The sequence below is a fragment of the Rattus rattus genome, chromosome 5 (genome assembly GCF_011064425.1).
Source record: "Rattus rattus isolate New Zealand chromosome 5, Rrattus_CSIRO_v1, whole genome shotgun sequence".
NCBI classification, from domain to species: Eukaryota; Metazoa; Chordata; class Mammalia; order Rodentia; family Muridae; genus Rattus; species Rattus rattus.
Window position 1 is genome coordinate 154,092,831 of NC_046158.1, and position 25,903 is coordinate 154,118,733.

The 25,903-nt window shown below is 51.7% G+C and overlaps 1 protein-coding gene across 2 annotated transcripts in view; it reads left to right on the forward strand.

Annotated features, from left to right (window-relative positions):
- Positions 1–24,407, forward strand: part of Rims4 (regulating synaptic membrane exocytosis 4) — a 59,743-nt gene extending 35,336 nt beyond the window's left edge. Inside the window, exons 2-6 of one of the 2 annotated variants that reach the window (XM_032904868.1) lie at positions 6,954–7,092; positions 20,355–20,467; positions 20,696–20,797; positions 21,223–21,362; positions 23,410–24,407. In XM_032904868.1, coding sequence (XP_032760759.1) covers positions 6,954–7,092; positions 20,355–20,467; positions 20,696–20,797; positions 21,223–21,362; positions 23,410–23,628 — 713 coding nt within the window. In that variant the 3' untranslated portion in view covers positions 23,629–24,407. The remainder of the gene's footprint in view (positions 1–6,953; positions 7,093–20,354; positions 20,468–20,695; positions 20,798–21,222; positions 21,363–23,409) is intronic. The other variant, XM_032904869.1, reaches the window with a different exon arrangement.
- The last annotated feature ends 1,496 nt before the right edge of the window (positions 24,408–25,903 follow it).

Genomic DNA, 25,903 nt, shown 5'->3' on the forward strand with positions numbered 1-25,903 from the left:
TCTGGATACTGAGCGACTCCAAGCCGGCTTCTTTGTTGTAAAATTAGGCTGTAACGCTTGCCTCTCAGAGGATCGAATTACGTGTCTAATAGTGCACAGAACGGGGTAGCAGCTAAAAATAATTGTGTCTGCTCTCGTAATTTGTCATTATTATTTCCCCGCTCTTTGTAAATGCTCCTAGAAGAAGACAAGTTAAGCCGCTCCTGTTTGGGTCTGAACAACTTGAGTAATGGTCCCTTGCTAGACGTGGTCTTCTTGGGGCTATGTCTTTACCCCAACCAAGTGAAACGCAAGTTTAGTGGGGTGAGTAGTTGGGTGGTGCCCTCTGTGCTAATTGGAAGCAAATGATCTCACACTGCCTACACAGGGCCGGCATGCCCCTGCTCCAACCTGTAGCAGAATCCAATGGCCAGCAGAGGTGGAGGTCAGGGGTCAACTCAACCCAGGTTTAAAAGTCTCCTCAGAAGAGATGGCTTTGAACTCCGTGGTAGAGCTCAGTGAATCCATCTCGGTGGTTCATTCGCAATCTCTCTCGGGGGCTGGAGAGATGGCACTGGCTGCTCCCAGTAACTCCATCTCCGGGGAAGTCTGATGCCTCTGGCTGGGCATCACCCACGTACACAGGCACACATCTACATATAAGTAAAAATAAGAAAAACTGTATCTTAACTGTATAAGGGTTACCGGCAGGGTGGTTCAGCCAGGAAAGGTGGCTGCCGCCAAGCCCGACCCCACATGGTAGGAGTAGAGACCTGACTCCTCTGGTTTCCACACGTACCATAGAGTACGGAGGATGGATGGAGGGAGGGAGGGAGTGCGGGGGGGGGGAAGACACCTGGCATGGGAATCAGAAAGACATGGATTTGGCTTCAGCTCTGCCCTGAGCAGCTGTGGATGTCTGTGCGTCCTCAGGAATGTTACTTTTGGATATAAGGGCTTACACTGTAGCCCAGGCTAGCCACAAATTTGAATTTCTCCTGCCTGCACATCCCAAGTCCTGGCATTGTCCCTGTGCACTGCCACACCCAGTGGAAGTCATTTCTCAGCTCCCAACTCTCTTTCTGGGTACAGTGGAGTGACAACTCTGTAAAGGTCATTGTGAGAATTAAATGGGTCGATGGCACTGACGTGGGGATAATAATACACTGGTGACAGCCACCTTTGCTGCATGCTGGCCCGTGTCACTAGAATATCCAGAGGCTAAAATCCTATTACATTATTGCATAACCTTATGTTTATTTTAATCTTTTATTAAATTTGTTTTTTGACAGTTTCTCTCTCTCTCTCTCTCTCTCTCTCTCTCTCTCTCACACACACACACACACACACACCATACATTCCTGATTGCTGCTGTTTCCCTCCCCATTCCTACCACCCCCATTCCTCTCCACCAGTCCCTTTCTTATATCTTACATGTGTGCTTGTTTGTGTAGCCTACTAAGTTTAACCTGAGCTATCTGTGTGACCATGAGTGCAGAACCGTCCATTGGAGCATGGTGGGCTCATCCCTGGGTACACAACTGGGAAAAAAATAGGTGTGCTCCCCTCTCAGAACCCACCAGTAGCCAATAGTTCTGCAGGGAGGATCAGAGCACGGTTGCTCCTTTCCAGTCTACTATTGGCTGTTGGCAATGCCAGTCTCGTGCAGACCCGTTGCAGGGGGCCCTGTTGCTGTGAGGTCCTGACAGCACTGGCTGTGCCACACTGTAACCTGTTACATTTAATGCTCACAGCGCTTCTAAGAATTGTGTGCTGTCCCAGTCTGTGACAATCTGAGTTACGTAGTGCCTAGTGTAGGTGTGGTTTAAGGTAGACTCTAGGGGATGGTTAGAAGTTTGGTGGATGGGGGCGGGGGGGGAGGAGAAGGAACAAAGATGGGAGAGGTCTGAGGATCGATGAACAATATGAGCTGCCCAGCCGGGCTGTGGTGGGAGAGGGGAGGCAGTGTGGGAACTGATTTAGACAGAATCAGTGGCATTTTTGGTACAGCGATTAAATTTAATTTGTCAGGACAGGAAGAGCAATTCTAAGGCTTGAAGTAAGGTCATGGCGTGGTTAGAACTGTGATCTATTTGCGAATTTATTTGTATTTTAGTTCCATTTATATTGTGGACCTAATGCATTTAACTATTTTAAAAAATCCAAACGACAAATAAGCACACTGGAGAGAAGTAAAATCTCCTCCCCCGTGCTCGAGATAGAGCCTGAATCGGCGACGCCGTTTGCCAGTCAGCTAAAGCAGAACAAATATCTATGCTGTGACCCAGCGGCTCCACTGTCAGGTGTATTTCCAGGAGACACAGGTGCAGACTCCCCCAAGAGCCTCCCGCTAAGTTACCCATAGCAATGTCATCCCCTCATAGCCTCGAACTTGAGAAAAGGCCAGCAAAAGCCCACCCACCACCCAGACTGTGTAAACAAGCTGTACGGAGGGACCACCCAGACCATGCGTGAGGAAGTCATTTGGAGCGACGTGCATGGAGCTCAAAGGGGGAAGCAAGCAGATGAGAGCAGCCTCTTCCCACCAGGAAAGACTCATGCCTTACATAACAGTGAGAACCAGGGAAACGTAACCGTTGCCATTAGAGACCGTGGGGTCGCTGCCCCGGTAAAGGGCAGGTGATGGGGGCAGCTGGACTCCTCAGCGTCCTGGCAACACTGACTGCTTGTTTGTTTAAATCTATGCTGTGATTATACAAGCTTCCCTAGTTTGTAAAAATTCGCCAAGCTCTACGCTCACAGTCTGTGCACTTATTTTTAGATTAAAAAGATATAAAAATGGTCTTGGGCACACTCCTTCCAACAACCCCACCCCAGTTACTCACTGCTGGCCTTTCAGTTCATATCTTCCTAGATTTTTCTGTTCATACGAATAAATATAAAGATGAACTGTTCTCTCTTCTCTCTCCCCCACCACACAAACACACACTCATACATACACACACAGACACACACAGACACAGATACACAGATGCACACATGCACACACAGATACACTCATACATACAGGTACACAGACATGCGTGTGTGCATACACACACATACATACATACACAGGCACACAAACGTGTATGTGCACACACACATATCCACATACACACAGGCACACACACACAGACACACACATACATACACAGATACACACATGAACACATGCACACATCCACACACACATACACTCATACACACAGGTACACAGACATGTGTGTGTGTGCATACACATACACACACACACAGGCACACACACAGGCACACACACAGGCACACACACAGGCACACAGACATGCATGTGCACACACACACACAGGCACACAGGCATTTTCGTGTGCACATACACACACATGTGCACACACATGTGCACATGCATACACACAGCTATCTATAACTTTACAGAAATGGCACCATTTTTTTTGCATATTGCCTGCAACCTGCTCTTTTAACTTACCAGTGTGTTAAGGGAGCCAGGCTGTAACACTGTGGATGTAGACAAGTGTTTTCAGCAGTTACACAGTATTTTACTGTGCAACTGTGTTATTTAATTAACCGGTCCTTCATCGATGGGCCATTAACTCCAACATCTCATCGATGTGAACAGTACAGTGAGGAACTCCTTGGTGTATCGCTCTGTGTTCTTCTGTGATTGTCAGGATAGGACAAACGGTTAAGAGTGAAATGCTTCAGTCTGAAGTCTTGGTTCACTCTGTTAATGGCTTGTGGGTAGTGGTTTGGAAGCCATTTAGAGTTCAAGCTCGAGGTAGCCAGGGTACTTGGCTGTGAAGATGGGCAAGGCGGGAGAGGTATGATCCAAGGGGCAAAGACTTTGCAAGCTTGGGATACAGTGAAGGAGAGGAAAAGGCTCTGTGCTCTGGGGAGGCTCTGAGTCTGGGTGGGGGATGGATTGAAAGCTTACTGAGAGAAGGAAGCCCATAGTAGGAGCTTTGTTCAGTGTGGTAAGTCGAGGGAGCCCGAGACTCTCTTTCAGATAGATGGAATGCAGTTGCTGCAAACAGTCTGTGACTAGAGGGTAGGGCTCATTTGCATAGGGTGGGTCTGTAGTTGTGGTGTTGATGAACCACCAATAGGAGAGAGAGGAGAGAGAGAAGAGAAGATCGATATTTCCCCCCAAGGATACATGGATGATGGTAAGGTGTAGAAGCCAGTCGGGCTGTGAACTGCAAAGGCAGTGACCAGAGACAGCTGGAGATCCAGTAGAATTCACTATCAAAGATGTGAAAGAAAGAGGGAGTCGGTAACTCTGGCTCTAAGCTAGTCCCCATCTCTGTTGACCACCATGGCTGTGTTCACTGCATCTTGCACCTGCAAGGACTATTGCCCAGTGAACAATACAGCACAGTGAAGAAATGGGACATCCATACTCAGTCTATTATACATCAGGGTGGCCAGCCTTGAGGCAGTCAGTTTCACTTTGGATACCCAGAGTTTATAGAACATGAGCTCTGAGCCCCCAAAATGGAAATTGAGCATGATGGCGACAGTCCATTGCCCAGTGTCTGCCACCTCCCGAAAGCCTCCTCCATGGTTGGTCTACTATGTAGTGACACTTTAGTCCTCGTTATCTATGGATGCGTCCCTGACCCCATAGGGACCACATCCATGCTCCCCTACCCTTTGGCTGTATACCGATCCATCCTAATGTGATCTTTCTCGGGATTAGACTGGAAGATGCCCCTTCTGCATTTTGATCTTCCTCCTGTAGAGTAAGCATCAGCAAGGGATGACTGACGGAGGGGTCGGGCAGCTGAGGTTAGATGGTGAGCATTCTTGGTGTGCTTGGATACATAGAGTCTTGAGGTAGGAGAGTGTCATGGTCGTGAAAGCATCAACCGGACAGCTGGGGAGGGTAAACTGGTAAGTGTCATGAGGTCATCCTCTCTCTTCAGTAGCTGTAGTAGCACCTACTGTGTGCTAGACCTGGTGGCATCCACCCTTCACATTTCCACCAGTGAGCAGTCTGGCCTTTGTGGCCATTGCCTGGGCTCCCTGTGGGCTAAATCCAGCTGGCATGAGGCCCAGGAGCCTGAGTGCAGGGTTCCTTGAAGGTCTCAGGCTGTCACCAACATGAAATACACGCTGGCCTCCTCAGCCCTGGAGATTGAGCTGTTTGTCATGCTTGATTCTATGTCAGTCGGTGACAGTGACATGGGGACAGCGCAAGGTGTTCAGGGATGGGAGGTGAGGTGCCAAGGAAGGTGTCTGAAGCATGTCTGCAGGTCATGGGTCTGTAGCCTCAGGGAAGGATTGTTTGTTCCTGTGCACGACTGCACATGTGTAAGAGGGACGTTTCTCTCACCCGGATGTGTTTCTGTCCCTGTCCCTGTCCCCGTTACCTAATATGAATGGGGTGGGGGGAACACAGAAGTGGTCATGGGGATGCTAATTAGAAAACCTGAATGAATGCAGACCGACGGGAGCACACTTCCGTCACATGTTCATAGACACCAGGTGACCCACAGAGAAGTGCACATTGCTGCCTCCCCTCAGTGTGCTTTCCCCAGTGAGTGGGTGTGCAATTCTTTAGGATGCACATCTGGTGCACCCAGTCGCTCTCAGACACACGCCAAACACACAGAGACACTCAGATGACCACCTGGTTGCCCTCAGACCCACAGACCACGGGTGGAAACACAAACACAGACATTTAGATTCCTTGGTTCTTGTGCGTATATTCACATGTGTTTCTCTGAGCCCACAGGCTCCTGGGAGACAGGAACATGTGAGCACACGCTTTGGCAAACACATATACATGTATACACAACTCTGATGGCTCTCCCCGTGTGCATATGAGCTCCTAGGGTTCAGACACCATGATGCTATCACAGTACTGGGAGGAGTCCAACAGAGGAGGCTGGAGGTGGCATGGCCTACCTGGCATATACCTGCTTCTCCTCGCCGGCTCTGCGAGCCAGTCCCTGACTTGTATACCACTGTCTTCCACACTGAAGCAGGGAGAGTAATAGGAACCTCGACTTTGTGGAGTACTTGGGACACCGTGGTTTATCCAACAGCCACCAGTTGAAGAACCCCCCAGTGAACTCACCACAGTCCCTGGCTCAGAGGCTCCCACTGGTGAACACATCTTTGTGGAAGCTGGCCAATAAAAAGCCCACACCAGTCAGCACCAGGAAGAAACAGAGAACAGGCTGGCTGTGGAAGGGCCGATGGGAGTTCACAGGCCTTCAGTGAGAGAGCGTTGTATCCCAAGATGGAGGCAAAAAAAGTGGCTGGTCAGGAAAGGCATGATGGGAAGGAATTCTTAACACAAAGGCCATTTTGTCTGATAATAACCCTGCAGCTCTCCCATTTTACAGATAACCCAATGGAGGCCCGGGGAAGCTGAGCACTTCCCACACTCTGTAGCTAAGGGGAGAGGCATTGAGGATTTGAGTCAGCCATGTGCCTTCAAAACCAGGGATCTTCGTGGCTACCAGCGAGGGTGAATTTGTTCTCTAGGGAATAGTTGGCAATGTCTGCAGACATTTTGATTGGCACAGGGTTGCTACTAGCATCTAGTGGCAACATGGCAGGAGGCCACCCATAGTCACCCTGGCACGGAGAAGCCCTGGCCTGAACCGGCAGAGCACAGGAAAGAGTTTGACCCACAGTAGATGCTTGAGATGTTATCAGCAGAGAACAAGGGGTGTTTGGAGAAAACTGCAGGGGAGAAAATATGTAAATCAGCCGACCAGCTTACAAAGCTCTAGACAGTGTTGTGTGCTGGCTGGGAGCCTGTGAAGCGCACCGTGTACCCCAGGGAGAGTGGGCACAGGTGAGCCAGAGGGAGCAAGGACATTGGCGGGCTTGGTTAGGGCTGACGCTTGGCTGCCCTCAGCTGCTGAACCACTAACCAGACTCCATTCTCTGTCCCTTTCCCCCACCCCACCCCCACCCCGTGTCTCTCCCCACCTCTTTTGCCCTTCCCCCGTGTTCAACAGCAGACAGCCGGAGGCTGAAGGGTGCCATCCAGAGAAGCACAGAGACAGGGCTGGCCGTGGAGATGCCCAGCCGGACGTTACGCCAAGCCAGCCATGAGTCCATCGAGGACAGCATGAATAGCTATGGCTCAGAGGGCAAGTAAGTATGGCTCCTACATCTCCCCGCAGAGTTCCCGCCCCCAATCAGTGGGGAGAGAGGGGCTGGGCAAGCCCCCCAAGAACCCTGGTTCCTTGGGCTGGTGGGGTTTTGCCTAAACCTCTGGGGCCTTCAGAAGAAACCAGTGAGGGGCAGAGCCTAGGTTTTATGCTTTGTCCCTCCCATTTTAGAGCTGTGTGACCATGAACAGGGGACATCCTTGAACCTGTTTTCCTATCTGTAAAATGAAGGGATAACATCAACCACCTTGGGCTTGTGAGGGTTAATGTTAGCTGTCAACTTACAGGATATAGAATCGCCTAGAAGGCAGGCCTCCAGGCACGACTGTAAGGAATCATTGAGTCTCTGGGTTACCCGTCAAAGTCATATTAGTTGGGTTAATTGAATTGGGAAGACCCACACTCAAAGCGGGCGGTGCCATTCCTTGGGCATAGGTCGTGAACTGCATTATGAAGGAGATGGCTAAGACTGAGTGTGCTAGCACACGCCTTCAGTCACAGCGCTTGGGAGGCAGAAGCAGGAAGATTTCTGAGTTCAAGGCCAGCCTGGTCTACACAGAGTTCCAGGATGACAAGGGCTATATAGTGAGACCCTGACTGAAAAGAAAGAGAGAGAGGGGGGGGGGAAGCTAGCCAAGTACTAGCAGCCATGGCCCTGTGCTTCCTGACTAAAGGTACAACCCGACTTCCTGCTCTGGTGCACCCTTGAGCCGTGAGCTGAGGTGAGCCTTCCCCCTTTAGTGGTTTGCGTCTCAGTAACAGGAGAAAAACAAACCTAAAACACACACATTCTGAGGATTAAGTATTTACAGTCTGTGCATTCCTGAGTTAATATGTGTAGAGAACGGAGGACAGGGCTTGGCACCTACTGAATACCAGTGTCAGTAGATCACCCAGAGAAAGGAGTCTGTGGTTTAGCCACATGTCCTTACAGTTTCCATTCTTTAGTTTCTTAAGTCCCAGTTGGATTTTAAAAATACAAACCAGGGCTTGGCGAAGGCTCGTGTATGTCAAGTCTTGAGGTCCTCGCCAGGGTTTGCCTTCAGGACTGCACACCAGGATCTGGGGACGTGTGACAGAATGCAGGTGGCAGGGCTGTTCATCCCAGCCATCTAGTCAGTGCGTCTGGGAGCAAGATGGCTTTCCAGCCTTCTGGAGGACCCATCTACGCTAGGGGCCTCTCACACTCCTCGGACCCTTGGGGGAAGTCTTGGGGTTTGCCTCCTCTGATGAACACAGACAGACAGACAGACAGATACACACACACACACACACACACACACACACACACACACACACACACACACACTCTTCTCAGATTCCTCCCCTATCCATCCTTAGCCCATCCTGGCTAAGACTCTTAGATTCAGAATAACTCCACATTGTTCAGAGAACCCGGCACTCAGGGGTTCGAGGCCTCACCTTGGCCACTGAGCCACTACTCTCTGGAACTCAGGAGTTCTGACTCCGAGCTGGAGCTCCCTTCACCCTATCACCTTGCTTCACTTTCCCAATTGTCCTCTGAGGCAAGGAAGGTCACACTCCCTGTCGTGACCCATGAGGAAACTGAGGCGTGGGAAAGTTCACGTCTGTGCTTTCTGTCTACAGGCGTCTGCTGCACATGGCTGTGCAAAGGTAAAAGGTCTGAAATTTAAAATAAACCACCCCGCTCCCGCCATGCTAACTATTCCAGTGCTCGTGGCAGCACGTGGTTCATGGCAGCTGCACCGAGTAAGGCAGGAAACAGCATTTCTTCACAGAGGGTGTTGCTGGGTTGCACTGGCCCACCCCTCACCGCTGTGGACTGGGGGGCAGACTCCAGCCAGTGTGGGGTGGAATGGGGCTCAGCCTCTGCCCTCTGTCTCTGACCTGCCTGTCAGCTGCGCTCCCGCTGGCTAAAAGCCTTGTCCCCTCCCCCCACCTGCACCCCCCCCCATACTGGCATCTCAGTCCTTCTGAATGGGCCTGGACTTGGCAGAGCTGCTGTTCCGCCCACCTCAAGGGACACTTTCCTGTGGGAGGGAAGATGGGTGGACAGCAGAAGAGAGAGGATGAGAAACATCAGGGGAGGGAGGGAGGGGGGAAGTGGCCTACATTTTATAACCACATGGCTGGGCTTGGAGGAAGTTATCCAGGCACCCAGGAGTAATGCCCTTCCTTCCCTCAGGTGCCAGTCCCACTCAGGAGGCCTCAAGTCCAGGCATGTCTCTGCTACTGGCCTGTTGGGTGTCTGTCCTTGGACACATCTGTGATCTCCGGCCCAGAAGGCATTATGTTGGGCTTGGGAGATTAGAAGAACCAGGTCCTGAGGATGCAGTGCGATGCCTTAGGTGGCAGCAGGCACATTGAAGCTGTGGTCCTACATCACAGAAGAGAAAGGCGAGTCAGCCCATCACACGACTCCCACGGGGGAAGCATAGCAAGAGGTTGCTATGAGGAAGGAAAGAGGCGCTGCCTGCTTGTGGGTGTGGAAAGGGGCTCGGGTGTTGTTTGCTTGAATATGCTTACAGGGACCAGAGAGTCCAAGCACATTATAGGCAGGTCAAACAGACTCGGCGTTAGGCGGTCTTAGCCTGTGGTTATGCGCCTTAGTGGTCATGCATCTTCGGGAGAGTTCTCTCCTCTCTGAGCCCAGTTTCTCCATTGTAGAGAGGGGGAGATAGAGAGGGGGCTGGGCAGAGAGCAGCAGTGAGGATGGATGGGTATATGAGAAGCACCTAGAACGGTGACCGGCACATGGTCCACTGATGGGGGTCACTGTTAGTGTCCTTTAATGTTAATCCAGCCACTGTGAGCTGAGCGATTTGCTGTCTTGGGTCATTTGCCTCCGAGCAGATAGGGTGAGCCGTCCCAGATACCAACCAGTCTAGAGAACACGAGGGAGCGCCCAGAAGGTATTGGCTGTTAGTGGGCATTAAAAGTTTACTTAAGGAGGCTGAGCCAATCTGAAGAAGAATCAACGGTCTGGAACATACTGGTTCCAGCAGTGGCGCCAGAAAATAACAAGTACACGACTACTTCAATATGCCATCTGCCAAGTTTGAAAGGAGAGAGGTGGAGGGCCTTTGTGTCCTTGGTGGCACTGGCAGCCTACTTGGCCATCCCAGAATTAACAGCCTCTAGAGGCCTAGAAGGGGTTCCACCTTGTCGGAGGCCAGCCAGGTGCTGCCAGCTCACCGGACCCCTGGATGAAAAGAGGACAGGGGACAATTCAGCCATGGCCATCTTCTGTTCCTTAGGTATCGGGAGAGCTGGATAGCCCCAGCTGCCAGGCTCTGGAACAGGAAGGGGTGTGAGTGCCCTCCCCTCCTCCCACCCACCCCTTGGGCTCTTGCCAGCCCAGCAGATGCTCACAGGGAGCCAGCCTCACTGGAGGAGCCACACATGGCTGCTTGCTGTCCCTGGCACTGCTAGGGTCAGCCTCTGAGCACCAGCTATCATGCCTATAAAGGCAAAGGGGCCTCCCACATGGGTTTCCATGTCAACACATGTGATGAGGCATCTGTAGTATGCCAGGCAGCTGGGCTGGCCACCATGGAAATTATGTCTCCTGAGAGCTTCTCTGTGGGGCACTGGCCAGTCAACTGGAGACCGATACAAAAGGCAGGTATGAAGATATCGCCCAGGCTGTTATCCCAGCTGGGTCTCGAGATACAGAAATGCAAACAGCTTAGATCGCTGCTCATACTCGGTGACATGCTGTGGGCTCCAGGTGACAAAGTCCCATGGACAGTGGCTTTATCCCTTGCTATTCAAAGCATGGACTGCAGTGCAGCAGCAGCAGCAGAAGCAGCAGCAGCAGCAGAAGCAGCAGCAGCAGCAGCAGCACACCCTGAGTGCCTGCTGGAAATACGTAACTTCTGGCCCCGTCCACACCTATTGAGTCAGAATCCATATGTCATCAAGATCCCCAGCTGGTCCATGTGCACACTGTCAAGGCGCCCTGGCTTAATGGCCATAGCAGCCATGTGAAGGCTGTCGAGGGCTTTGGGCAGGCACCGTGCCAAGGGCTTTGACCCGTGTTGACTCATTTAATCCCCCACAACAGCCGGATGGTGGGATGAATGCTAATAGCCCCACTCACAGATGAGAAGATGCCACGGGGTAGCTTGCCCAAGGTCACAGGGCCAGGCAGCAGCTGAGCGGGGACTCATGTCCAGGCATCTGCCCAATTACACTCACCCCCTTCTCTCATTTAAACGTTGCATCCATGAATATTCCTGACGGCACAGGATTCTGGTGGATTGGGAGGTCGGCAAGACCAGCACGAACACAAAGTCCCTTCATCTTCCTCCCCTACGGGCCATGGGTTATCTTCTGGAGCTTGGAAGGAATTTCCTGTTTCCTGTTTCTGCCACGTCCCAAGTTGGGGATTTGTTTGTTAAGGATGGAGGGGCCACAGTCAGAGCAGGGTCATCTCACTCAACAAAGAGCACAGGCTAGAGGGAGGTCAAGCCCAAGAAAGAGTCCTGAGGATAGTGCACACACACACACACACACACACCAGCACATACATACACACACCCCTATACCACATACACACATCTATACACACATACCTAGACACATATACCTAGAACACACACACAGACACACTCACCAGCACCCACACCTGCACACACACACACACACACACACACACACATACACACACACACTCCTGCCTCCAGTCCTAAGATGCTTCCTGCCTGGCTGTCTACCTTGCTTTGGGTTTTCTCAGGACCAGTTGTCCCAGACCTCACATCTGAAGTCAGGGGTTGACTTGAGACAGGACTCTGGAAATCAGTGTGAGAGACTGGGCAAGGGAGAAGGTCAATGTGTGCGCTGTGTGGTGCCAGCTTCCCCCATGGGCAGCTCAGTCCTGAAGGGGAACCTGGTAGCCAGCATGGAGCAGGCTCCCGGATGCTGCCTCTCAGCAGGTAACTACCCCTCACTGTGGCTACACCTGCTTGAGGGGCTAGAGACCATCTTTAAGGTTCAGGAAACATGGACAGAGGCACACAGGGATGACCTTAGGAGTGGTAGATGGCTCAGCAGAGCTTACCCCACTGAGTGCTCAGGACACTCAACCTTCCAGCTACCCCACCAGAGACCCTCTAGATTGTTCCTTCTCTCGTATTCCTTCCCTAACCCTCAGTGATGGGCCCATTTTAATTGTCTCTTGAACTGACCATTCCCCCATTTCCGTCCACAGGGGTCTTAGCTGAGATGCCCGTTGCTCTTGCCTGGACTCCTTCCTGCAAGTCATTTTTGGTCCAGACTCTATAGTCTGTCATCCCGAACTTCCTTCTGCTGACCTCTCCCAGCCTCTCTGAGTCCACCTCCCTGAGCCTTCTAGGCTCATGTCTTGCCTCATGTCTCAACATCCATGGCTCGTCTACATGCACTCCTGTCCAAATTCCTCTTCACCCTCTGACTCCCCTCAGATCTCAGTGAAGAGCTAGCTTGTTGCTTCAGCTCCTATGCCAATGTCAGTCCATTGGTAGTGACTCCTACAAGTGCTTATGTTGAGGAGGTTTATGGAGCCAAAATCAGGCCGGTTGGAGTTCTGCAGTTGATTAACAATGTCTGCTCTGGGCACAGGCAGGAAAAATGGAGTGGCTCACAAGTCTGCCTACCATTTGTCTGGCTAGACTGGCAGCTTGCACAGCCCTGGCCTCTCTAGCCACAGCACTCTCTACTGTCTACTATAATTGTTGCCTGCGTATCTGTGTGCCCCACTAGACACTGAGTTCAGTGCCTGGCCGGTCCACAGTTGGTGTTCTCAGATTTTGATGACTAGGTATGTAGGACAGAAGCAGCTCTACATTCCACTCCTTTCTGTCCTCCCTGTCCCTTTCATCTCATAAAAGCCAGGAATGTAGCATCCTCCCAACCTAGTAACTCCCAGCGCTGGCTTCTAGACCCAGCTGCCTCTTCCCTCTCTGTGTTGTTGTCCTGAGGTGTCTGGGTCACTCTGCCCACAGCCAGGGAAAGTAACTTGTGAGCTCACCCAGGGTCATTGCAACCCGGGCTCAGGGCTGCATGCTCAGACCCAGGAGATCAGCAGATAGCGAGAATGCCCTCTTTCCCCTCCCAGAGTCATCGTGACTAGTGGACAGTGTGGCCGTGGGCTAAGAGGAACGGGTTTGGCTTTTTCCTGTTCCATAAGCACCAGGCTTGGCTGAGCATTTGACTGTGGCACACTCAACCCTCGGCAATTTATGTTGTTCAACACTCGGAGTTGTTTCTTCCTGTTTTACTAGAAAGAAAACCAAGACCCAGAAAAGGGAGCCATGGTTCTCCATACCTAATGAGCAGGGTAGGCAGGATGCGAACCCAGGACTGCTTGACCCCAGAGATTGAATTATAGGGTCCCATGCTCTGCTCTGGGAACATGGGGACATTAGCCTTTCCTGTTCGAGACCTCCACGTCCATGGGTACAGACAATCACGGGAACAATGTTTGGATGGATAATTGTGTCTGTGCTGAAGATGTGCTACTTGCTTTTGTGTCTTCTTGTCATTGCCTCCCAAATCAGACAGTAAGGCCAGGCAGGCATTTGCATCCAGTTTACACAGTGTTAGACATTATTAGCAATCTAGACGTGATTTAAAGTCTACAGGAGAACGCTCATAGCTTATATGCAAATACACCATCTCATTTAATCGTGTTGACCACACACGAGGTCTGATATCCAGGAGAAATCTGGGAATTAATGCCCTGGGGTCAGCTGTGTCTTCTAATGGTTAAGAAGTGGCCACAGATCAGCCACTTTTTAGCCAAGAGATCTTGGTTGGATTATTGTGACTCTGTCTTGCTTTACCCTTCTCTAAAAGAGACATTGACTACATTTCATAAAGGCGTGGGACTAAATGAGTTAACATTAATCAGTTAATATTATCAGGCTTGGCTCATTGCAAGTCACTGATGAATGAGAATCTAATCCTTGGCTCCTTGTAGGAGCTCCATTCTCAGGGAGGGGCAGGCTTGGAAAAGTCTTAGCTACTTGAGAGTGGGCGTCTAGATCATGTGATATTGTGTCCTCTAGCCCGTGGTCAGTCCTGCTACTGTGCTGGTTTTGAAACCTAGAATTTGTGCCAACACAATTGAAGTATTGGGGAACAGTGTGAGCTTCGCGTGGATTCTGTATGTGCTCAGTCGGGTGGCGACGAGCAGTGGAGGGTGAATGAAGAAAGCGGATTTCACCAAGGAATTCACACATTCCCAACAACTGAGACCGCCTTGCCTCAGTTATCCAGGTGTTAGCATCAGCTCTGGTACAGTTTCCCCACCTGGTTTCAGCCAGTCCTCATCACTGCCCAACAAATCACAGGAGCCAATCAATCCTTTCCAGGTAGCCAGCTATCTCTGCCCTGTCAAGGTGAAGTACCGTATTTATTGTAATACTTAAGCCCTTAAAGTGTATTAAACTCTATATTAGGTTCCTTCTCTCCCTTTCTATGTGATGCTGCCCCATTTTTTCCTAACCTGTGATCTCTACTACAGGGTGTGTGTGTGTGTGTGTGTGTGTGTGTGTGTGTGTGTGTGTGCGCACACACACACACACATATATATATATGCTCTTCAGTCATTTATAGGACTACACGTTTGCCTTATAGCAGAATTGCTATACTGCAGGTGAAGTGAACCTGTGGGGAGGTGACTGGGAGGACGGCCGAGCGTGGAGTTGGCAGGGGGCGGTGAGTAAATGGTCAGGAGAAGGGACTTCCAGAACTCTTCAGAACCACAGCCTGTAATTGCCACAAGGCCGTACAGCCTTTTAATCTCTGATGCCATTAAGTCGGGCGATCCAACTGGAAAGGAGAACAGAGCCGAACCTGTAAATTACCCAATTACTTCTTTAACCACCGAGAACACAGGGTCCAAGCTAAGCCCAAAGGTTAATAATAAAAGACAAAATGGAATGCGCTCCACAAACAAAACTAATAGAATTTGAGTTGCAGGAAATCTCATTTCGCCATTAAAACAAAATAAAGGGCTAGAGGAACAATGGGTAAAACCCTGTTTCAAGGCTCTGCCTCTGCCTGTGTGGCTCCTGCTGCCTTCCCCCACCCCCATGGCCTGTGCTTGGACCCAGGCATCCAGATGCTGCTCTACCAGAAGCAGAGGAAGCTGCACCCGGTTGGGCGGTAGGGGCTGGCAGCTATGGCGTCCTTCTGTGATTGGTTTGGGAGCATCTCTGCATGAACCTGTGCTGTCCTATCAGTTGCTCTCCAGCAGTTCAGCAAGACAGGCACTCTTCATTCTCACTTGATATGTGAGGAAATCGTAGCCCAGGGAGGCGAAAAGCCCCAGGGGCTGGAAAGATAGCTCAGTGTGTGAAGTCACTTGTGGCCAAGCATGACCACCCGAGTTCAGTTCCCAGCGCCTGTGCCCCACATCTCGATGGCTGTCTTTTACTCTGTTTGCTTGGGAGTTTGGCAGGGAACGTTCACTGAGCTCCTGTGGCACACAAGGACTATTGTGTGCAGTGCACGTGTGTGGCGCCTTCCAGTCTGCAAGCTCTCTCATGTCCCTTTGCTCCTGCGCAGAGCCTGGAAACATTTCACAAGCACACTGTGCAGGAGGCAGCGTGCTCTCGTTAAGATCACCAACCAAAGGGTTGGGGATTTGGCTCAGTGGTAGAGCGCTTGCCTAGGAAGCGCAAGGCCCTGGTTTCGGTCCCCAGCTCCGAAAAAAAGAACCAAAAAAAAAAAAAAAATCACCAACCAAAGGGTAGAGATTTGCTGGTGGGCACCGCCATAAGCAGGGGGGGCAGTGAGGCATAATCTGATTGATCAGTCGGCCTTCTCCACACCTCCAGGGAAATTCCCATGGCGGAGCATGGCTTCTTGCAAGGTTGACCCTCTAGCCAGCGGAGGCCAGGCACACTGAGCCTCTTGCCCCATGGAGGCTGCTTCTGCTAGCTCAGGGTGGCAGCTTGGTGCCTTGGCAGCCAGTGAGGCACCCTGGGATGGGAAATCAGGCAGCCGCCCAGATATTAGAAACAATTACCGCTAATTACCAGGCCTGCCAATTCCCCATTGTCTGCCTGCACTCCACCAGGAATCAAGGAGCAGACGATGAGGATGTTAGAGGAAACTTTCAATTTTGGCTTGCAGAAGGCCCCGTGCTGTCTGGGGGCTGGGCTCCTTCCTTGCCTGGGAACCCACAAGGCCGCACTACCTTTCTGTTTTAGAAACCCACACCCTCCTTCCAGAATAGATCTCGGATCCTTCAGAGTGCAGAGGAGGTAGAGTGGAGAGACAGACCCAGGGTCACAGAGCAAAGCACACATCTCGGGGTCAGTCTCATGGTGAGCAACTCAGGCACTGGTTTTGTAAGAAATGGTGAATGCACACTTTAGTCTCCAAACATTTAATTTGTTTTTGGCCTTCTCCCCCACAGGCAGCCAAACTTGAGGCTGCCGTGGAAGACCAAGACACCCCAGCTGCAGGCCACTCCCAGTCGTCATCAGTTGGATGTTGTCTTTGGGGTGAGATGGAAGGGGTTAATCCTTAGAGGCTTCCTTCCTGCCCTGCATATAAGCATAAGGCATTCTCACAGCCAGAAGAGATACCCTCAGACGGTGTGGCTCATGTGAGAGAGAGCAGCTGAGAGTGCAGAGGTGCATGCTGGGAGGACAGTTAGCCACACACTACCGGCATGGCTTGAGTAGTCACTGCCCCCTCCAGCTCATCTATAAAATGGGCCCATGAATAATACGGACCAAAGACTTTAAGGCTCAAATGAATCAGGTACCTGTAGCAGATGCTCTTAGACCTCTGGCGGCCATAGTTAGGGTTGCCCATTTGCTGTTACAGATCTCCGAGTCAAATCTCCACTTTGCTGGTTTGTTGAGGGTTAGTCTCACGTGGTCCAGGGATTTCCAGAAGGTTACATCTATGTCCTAGGCACAGAGAGAGTACAGGTAGAGAGAATTCATGTAAACTGCTAAAACAGCCAAAATACATCTGCCCTTGGCATCCCTGAGTTGTATCTGTAGACTGAACCAGCCTTGATTCAGAAAGATTTGGGGGAAAAATTACAGAAAGTTTCAAAAGGCAAAACCTGAGCTTGCCACATGCCTATCACTGTAATGAGAAGACACGCGGGGAACGGTGCACAAATGTATGTGGCATCTGCCTTTTCTGGCAGCCCCCATCCCCATGTTCCCAGCATGGGAGCGTCATTGGCCTTGTTCATGTTGTCTCTGCAGCGGTCATATCTGTGCCACATGTGTACGAGGTTTCCGTGTCATCATTCCTAAACAGCAGAGCATCACAACTATTTACTGTATCGTGTGCAATGGCGTGCGTCTCACGCAATCTATCCGTGATTTAAAGTACACGAGGGGACACGCGTAGGTCTATGCATCACTATCAATCCATCCATCTTATAGGAAGGACTTGGAGCGTCTGTGCACTTAGTTACCTCTAGGGCTTCTGGAACTGGAATAAATCCATCATGGGTACCAAGAGACAACCAACCGGTCTGATAAGGTGGAGAACAGATATCGAACCTACTCTCTAGTTAAGTACCCCTCATCCTCCAGTGTTTCCATAGCAATTACCACCTTCTTTCGTGGTTTGTAATTGGTCTTATTTTTAGATATGTTTGGTTTTTTTACTTGTGTGTATTCATGTTTGGCCTGGACAAATGTTTGTGTACTGTGTGTGTGCCCGATGCCCACAGAGGTCAGAAGAGAACATCAGAGCCTCAGAAACAGGAGTTCCAGACTGTCGTGAGCCACCACGTGGTGCTAGGAATCAAACCTGGGACCTCGGAAGGACAACCAGTACTCTTAACCGCTGAGCTATCTTTCTGCTCACTGATATTCTCCTGCTATGTTCCTAGGAGGGCAAAACTCACTGTCTGCCTTGTTCCTTGGTATGGTCTGTATGAGTGACAGGGATGCGCTAAAAACCGTTTGGTGACTGGGCGGATAGTGTCGGCTGACTGGAATACCTGCATCCTTGAGGGTTCTCCATGCCAGTAGTGCCGGGCATGCTGGCCATTACCACTGAGCTCCTGAGACCATCAAGGAGAGCCGTGTGGTCCACAGGCATCGTTCATCCATCACACCAGGGTCTTCCAGATTCTGACCACGGTTGCCTGTTCCTTAGTCATCCTTTTTCTGGTCTCAGCCACCTTCCTTTACCAGACCATCACCCATGGGTCCTTTTCTCAAGTGTACATGCAACTTTAGTGTCTAGGGTGTGGAGGGACATTTGGGACTTCAGAGACTGTCCCAGGGTTACTTGAGAAGACACTTGAGAAGGCAGCTACAGAGCCTTGTGCCCTTTCCTTGGCTCTGCCTTCTAAGGAGGGCAGTGCGAGCCTTCTATTTTCAGATGCCTGCGATTTTCTGTGGTCCTTCAGCATCCAGGCTCAACTGGGAACCATTGGTCACAGCTCTCGTAGATCTTACCGGACTCCCCCTGCTCTCCAGGCCTGGGTTCTGTTTTGATTTTGTTTGTTTTCTGGTCATGACTATCCCGATTTTTGTTACAATCTTTCTAAGTCTGTTTCTTAGATTTGCAACTTAGAAGCCAGGAAGCCGAGTCTCAGTCTGCACCCTACTGGGCCACCCCTCTTCTAAAGCCACCCTGCTACTGGGTGGTGGAGGACCTAAGGGGCAGTAGGAAACCGGTGGTAATGGACGAGGTGCCCTGTGCCTGCTGTGGCCCTGCCCGTTGGTTACACAGGAAGGGAAGCTATTGTCTGAGCTGCTTGTCTCTCAAGGTGGAGGGAAGCCCTGAGCAGCCCCCACCCAGAAATCTGCAGGCTCTCGGTGAGGGCATCCACCACCAGTTTAGCCCTATGGGGCTGAATGCCAGAGTTGCTGAATGACCTGGCTTGGCTCTGGCATCTGATCTTGGATCCATTACCACTGCCCAAGAATTGAGGTCACCCTTCAGGCTGGGCAAACGTTTCTTATCTGAGTATTGGTGGGAAAGATTGGCTTTTGTTTTTGTTCGTTTGTTTGTTTTTGTTGTTTCTGTTGTTCTAAAGGAACACTCAACCTCCGATGGCCATGTGAGGAGGAGCTGAGAATGTGGGTTGCAGGTAGCCATAGATATCTGTCAGACAGGGTCGGGCACTTCATCTCAGTACTACAAGAGACCCTGGAGAAGGGAGGAGAGTGTCAGCATGGCCAGGTTAGAGGAGGGGAAGTGGCTCAAACTGGTTTGACCCAAGTAAACCTGCTGACTTGTCTGTTCAGGAAGAGATCGATGTATCAGGCAAAGCTTGATCCGGAAGCCTACGTAACACCTCAGTCTCATAATGGCTTCGTCACTGGGCTCTCTACACCAAACACTCCAGTTCCATGGCCCAAGCCAAGTCTGAGAGGAAAAAGGAGCTTTGTGCCCCCTCACAGTTCATGAAGGCCACCACGACTTCCACATCAGATTCTCTAACTGTGCTACACACCTGCTCTGGAGACCTGGGCGAGGAAACTGAGTGCCCTAAGAGGTGGCTCTCCCTGCTACAATCACGAGATTTGGAGAAGTAGGCTCATTGTGGGAAACTGGAGGTTTTATTACCAAAGGGAGGAGAAGAAGCCAGATGGCTGCAGCGCGTGTTGGTGTCCCAGGTTGCTGTGCAGGGCATGGGCCGTCTCAGCTTTGTCTTGAGTATGCCCCACATTAAACTGCTGATTCTGGTCCAGCAGCTGGGTGGAGGTGTCATGTGAGATAATGATTCTAACCAGCTATAGATGTATCTGATGCTGCCGATCCCTGGACCACACTTGGAGTATCAAGGCATTAAGCCTTTTGCACCAGCACCTGCCAAAACCATTTCCCATGTTCCCTACAGTCACCCTGGCTAGTTAAGGCAGCATGGTATATAGGTCAGTGATGGATGTGCGTGAAGACCACCATGGAGACTGGGCACGCAGGGGCAGGGGCAGGGGCAGGGGCAGCGGCAGAGGAAGAGGCAGGGGCAGGGGCAGGGGCAGGGGCAGGGGCAGGGGCAGAGGCAGAGGCAGAGGCAGGCAGATAGATGTCTGAGTTTGTGGCTAGCCTGGTCTACGTAGTGAGTTCCAGGTCATCTAGGGATGCACAGAGAAACCCTGTTTTGAAAAAAAAAACCAAGCCAAGCAAACAAACAAAACATCAGCACATTCTTTTCTTTTTTTTTTTTTTTTTTTTTGTTCTTTTTTTTTCGAGCTGGGGACCGAACCCAGGCCTTATGCGCTTCCTAGGTGGCGCTCTACCACTGAGCTAAATCCCAGCCCGCACATTCTTTTCTTACAGCCTGAACTATGGAGGAGTTTGTCTAGCTTCAGATGCCCAGTTCAGTGACTTCCTGGGGAGCATGGGACCAGCACAGTTTGTGGGCCGCCAGACCCTGGCTACCACACCCATGGGTAAGTATTTGAAGCCCTGTGCCCCTCCCTCCTTATCCTAGCCTGTTGGTGCCATGCTCTTAAGCACCTGGCTTGGCGCCTGAGTCCCTCAGTCCCACCCTCCACAGTGCCTGCCTCTGAAGTGTCCGAGCTGCAGTTGTAGGACATAGCATGCTCATGTTTGGGCTGGGAGTGGACGCATGGGGACAGCAAGGCCCTGCTGGAGCTTGTGGGTCACTTTCCTTGCAGGGGATGTGGAGATCGGTTTGCAGGAGCGGAACGGTCAGCTGGAGGTGGACATCATCCAGGCACGCGGGCTGACTGCCAAGCCAGGCTCGAAGACACTGCCAGGTGTGGGGGTGTCTGAGAGAGAAATCTGGTGTGGCCCACTGGACTGAAATGCGTGGTGGGGGGAGAGGTCTTTCTTGTTTATCATTAAACCCTGGTACCTAATAGAATACTTGTCACACAGTGGGGCCCAGAGAGCGTTTGGGGAGAAATTGGCAAGTGAATGTGTGAGAGTAGTATGGTGGGCAAGCTGTGGTCTGAGGGAAGAAACAGTGAGCAAAGGAAAGGCAGTAAGGACTAAGAGAAAAGCAGGCTCACCCAGACGAGACCTCACATGGTACCCACCCAGACATGGCTACGCATGCTGGCCACCCTACACCCTGGGGGTTTCTCTGGTCCCCAAAAGTAGGTGATTGACCTCTCTCTGTCACACCTAATACAATTTGAAGGAGCAGCCTCGAACCCTGCCTTCTGCTCTCTGTTCTTAGCTGCCTATATCAAGGCCTATCTGCTGGAAAATGGTGTCTGCATTGCCAAGAAGAAGACCAAAGTGGCCCGCAAGTCACTGGACCCGTTGTACAACCAGGTGCTTCTGTTTCCTGAGAGTCCCCAGGGCAAAGTCCTGCAGGTAAGAGAGTCCTGTGCGTGCGTGTGTGCATGCGTGCATGTGGCGGGGGCGTGTTCCTTGGGGGCAGGGTCTCTCAAGTGCCATACCCAGGGCAGTTGAAGCCCTGGAGCTGACTCTTACCTTCAACTTCTTGTGTCACTGTGGGTTTGGTCCCTCTTGAGTCTTGGCTGTTTCATCCCTAGAACACATGGGAGAAGGGATGAACTCAGTCCCCTGATTTGTCCTCTGACCTCCTTATGGATGCCATCTCATGCACACCCCATGCATGCATGCACACATGTGTGCACGTGCACACACGCTACTAGCTAGCTCAGTCCAGCCTAAGGTGGCTAGAGAGATGTCTCTTAAGAGTGATTACAGGTCTTCAGAGGACCCACGTTCAGTTCTCAGAAGACACAGTGGATGGCTCACAGCTACCTGTGACTCTAACTGCAGGGATCCAGTGCCCTCTTCCAGGCTCTGTAAGGGCATGCACGCACACACACACACACACACACACACACACAGCTGAACACATACTACACGCAAAATAAAAAACGACCTTCTAAAAAGTTTAAAAACAAAAGCCAGTCAGTGATATCCTGTCTGATTAAGGACTATCCGTAAGCCTCTATTAAGCAGGGCTGAGCCAGCCCACCCTCATAGAGCAGCACAATAGAGGCCAGCCAATGAGGAGCCTGCAGCCCTAGACTCAGAGCCACAGACCAGCTCCAAGACGATGTTGACCGGGAGACCGGAAAGGGCGACAGAGAAAGATTGGTCGGAACAGGAACAACAGTTAACAGTATACTGTAATCTCCACTTTACAAAAATGCTTCTTGTGGGGTTCCAAGGTCCCCCGTGGAGGTAGCAGGGAGAGGGGTCATGTCGCAGATGTGGGGACATCCTTCAAGGCCTTCGTTTAAAGATGGGGCCGCGCGGAGGAAGGAACAGAAAGAGTAAGAGAGAGACAGCTGAGGTATGGGATGGCAGTCATGGGGACACTAGAGCCGGGAAAACACAGTTGGATTTGAGTGGTTTTTATTATATTTTATTGATTATGTTATGTGAGCAGCACGCATGTGGAGGTCAAATGGCGTCTTGTGGGAGTCTGCTCTCCTCTCTCACTATGTGGGTTCCAGCGTTGAACTTAGGTCCCCAGGCTTGGCAGTAGGCATCCCTACCTGCTACTGCGCCCTCTAGCATGGTTTTTAAAGAGGCAGGCTCTACACATGTTAGCCGCATTGACCCCAGGGACCTCAGGTTCTGGCTCAGGGCCTACAAATGACTGGGATGGTCATTTATATATTTTTATGTCTGCTTTTATGTGGATGGGTATTTTGCCCGAACGTATGTCTGTGTACCGCTTGTGGACCTGGTTCCTGGGAATCAAACCCAGGGTCTTAGACCAGGGTTGAGGCAAGCGCTTCACCAGCTGAGCAGCCCTGCCCGGCGCAGTCTGAAGGAACAGCCATTCAGAGCCCGCCCCACATGTGGCCCATATATATACAGCCACCAAACTAGATAAGATGGATGAAGCAAAGAAGTGCAGGCTGACAGGAACCAGATGTAGATCTCTCCTGAGAGACACAGCCAGAATACAGCAAATACATAGGCGAATGCCAGCAGCAAACCACTGAACTGAGAACAGGACCCTCGTTGAAGGAATCAGAGAAAGAACTGGAAGAGCTTGAAGGGGCTTGAGATCCCATATGAACAACAATGCCAAGCAACCAGAGCTTCCAGGGATAAGCCACTACCCAAAAGACTATACATGGACTGACCCTGGACTCTGACCTCATAGGTAGCAATGAATATCCTAGTAAGAGCACCAGTGGAAGGGGAAGCCCTTGGTCCTGCCAAGACTGAACCCCCAGTGAACGTGATTGTTGGGGGGAGGGCGGTAATGGGGGGAGAATGGGGAGGGGAACACCGATAGAGAAGGGGAGGGGGATGTTTGCCTGGAAACCGGGAAAGAGAATAACGATCGAAATGTAAATAAGAAATACCCAATTTAATAAAGATGGAGAGAAAAAAAAGATGTAACGAGCCGTGTTTTGTCCTGCAGGTAATTGTATGGGGAAACTACGGACGAATGGAGCGGAAGCAGTTCATGGGCGTGGCTCGAGTGCTGCTGGAGGAACTGGACTTGACCACCCTGGCCGTGGGTTGGTACAAGCTCTTCCCCACCTCCTCCATGGTGGACCCAGCCACAGGTCCCCTGCTTCGGCAGGCATCCCAGCTGTCCCTCGAGAGCACCGTGGGGCCCTGTGGCGAGCGATCTTAATGCCAGGGATGGGGAGGGGCTCCCCGAGATGGCCTGGAGACCACCCAGCCCTGACCTGGGACCCCAGGCCCAGGGGCACATTGGACATTGGAGGATGGGGTTCTTCCCCACAGTGGGGAAGCAGAATGGGGAGACCTGCCCCCCATGGGCCCCTCCTCACTCCTTCACCTCCTACCCCTGAGACCTTCCCTTTCCCAGTGGGTTGGCTACACTTTTGACTTGGCCGGTTTTGACCTGGTGGATGCGGCTACAATCGGAGAAAGACTGAAGTGGCAGAGCAAACCACTCTTCCGCCCTACCCTACCCCACCCCCACCCATCCCCCCTTTGCCTCCTTGGAAGCTCGCTGCCCAGAGCCAAGTCCAGAACCAAGCCGGCCATCTCCATGGTGCCAATTACCAGCAAGTGTCTTTCCTGCGGCACCGGGTTCCGGCAGCTACTCCTGCCCCAGAGCTGACGGGGCAGTTTGCAAGGATCCGGAGCCAGCTCCCAAAGGGGGTGCCCAGAGCTCCCCACTTGAAGGGGAGCGTGGGTCTCCCTCTGCCTGCCCGTGGAAGGAGCTTTGCCGCAGCCTGTCTGAGTCCATCCATCCATCCCCTCCTGCCTGTCCCTCTGCTGTAAGCTCTAGGAATTGGGGGCCAGCAGAGACCAAAGGAAAGGAGGAGGTACCCGAGGCTTGGCAGGATCCCCAAGGGTCCTTGCTCCATGGGATTGCAACAAGCTGGTCTGGAGCTCTTGGTGGACTGGAAAGGACATTGTCATCTGTGATATGGTGGAGGTTCTGAGTTTCCAGAACCTTGTACGCAGGGAACAACTCTCCTGTGGGAGAGTGGGAGGAGCGGAGCGTTGAAGAAAGCTGGAGTTAGGTATATGTGGCACCAAGGTGAGGGTTTTCCAAACAGGAGATCCCTTCTTGTTGGATGAGATCAAAGGTCATCTTGTTATCCCCCTGCCTCTGGGCTAGGGTCTTGGAGAGGCATTAGAGCCACTCACATTTTAGTCTGTTTAAATAAACCATCCCGTAGGAAGGGCAAAAGCCACTGCCCAGCCTCATCACCTTGGCTCAAGGAGAGATGGCGTTCCAGGAGGAGGGATACAGAGCTAAAAGCTTAAGAATTGAGGCGCCAATGAGGCCTGGGTAGCTGCCTTCCTGTGGCCCTCCCTGGGGCCTGCAGGAGCCCTTTTGCATGCGAGGGAGGACACAGTCTGGCCCCTATAGAAGCACATTTCTATCACCCACTCCTGGGAGGCGCCCAGCAGCCAGTCCTCCTCAGGTAGTCCCTGCTGTGTAGGGTGTAGTCCAGGTTAGCTGGGTAATTAGTGTTCACACCTGAGGCCTGTTAGCTCAGATGTAGTCTTTTTTTCAAGCCCCAGGCTGTGAGTAGAGGGGAGGCCCCCCAGTACATTCCAGAAGATTATAGACTCTCTCTCTAGCCTGGGCTGGATGGGCTGCCTGGCTCCCCGGAGGCCAGCCCTTCCACCTCCTCCCTGCCCTCCTCTCTCCTCCCTTCTAAGGTTGTAGCCCTAACTGTCCATCACACTCAGCACTCTGGCGTAATAGACCCTCGGCCTTGATTTTCTTTACGACGCACTCCCGAGGGTTGCTGGGCCTTGCAGAGAGAGGCCTGGACTACATTTAGACAGAATCATTTCCCGCCAAGGACGCCAGGACTCTGTTGAATCCCTCCTTGTTCCTGGTTCATTCACCAAGGGATTCCTTCAACTTGGAAATTCTCTCATTCCCAGCCTGGCTAAGCCTGGGGTGCCCTTTAGGGTTCTGTCACCTCCCCATGCAGCTGTTGACGCTACACGGGGAGGGGCTGTGAACAGGCCCCTCTTCTCCAATTGGTCTTCAGCGTGTCTTTGGGAGTGTCCTTGGTCAGGCATCCTGGACAAGGGAGCAGGGCTCTCGATGGGCTGTCTTCGAGGCCCACAGTTAGCCATCACCCCATTTTTCCAGTGTGATATCCTTGCTGTTAGGTTATTACTCGCCGTTTGGGAGTATTTTGAGCCAGGAGGGCACCTCCCTCTCCAGCTGTCATCGCTGTGGTCATTCAGGGTCGGATGGAGCCTGGCTGTCACAGCCAGCAGGGAGAGGCTCAGCTCCAATGTGGAGAGAGAGAGAGAGAGAGAGAGAGAGAGAGAGAGAGAGAGAGAGAGAGAGATGCGACGAGGGGAGCACTGACTCCAAAGCAATAACAACACCCTGAGGTGGTCAGCGAGGCCCCTCAGAGACTTTCTTGTTTGTTCTGTGAAATCACACTCACCTCCTGGAG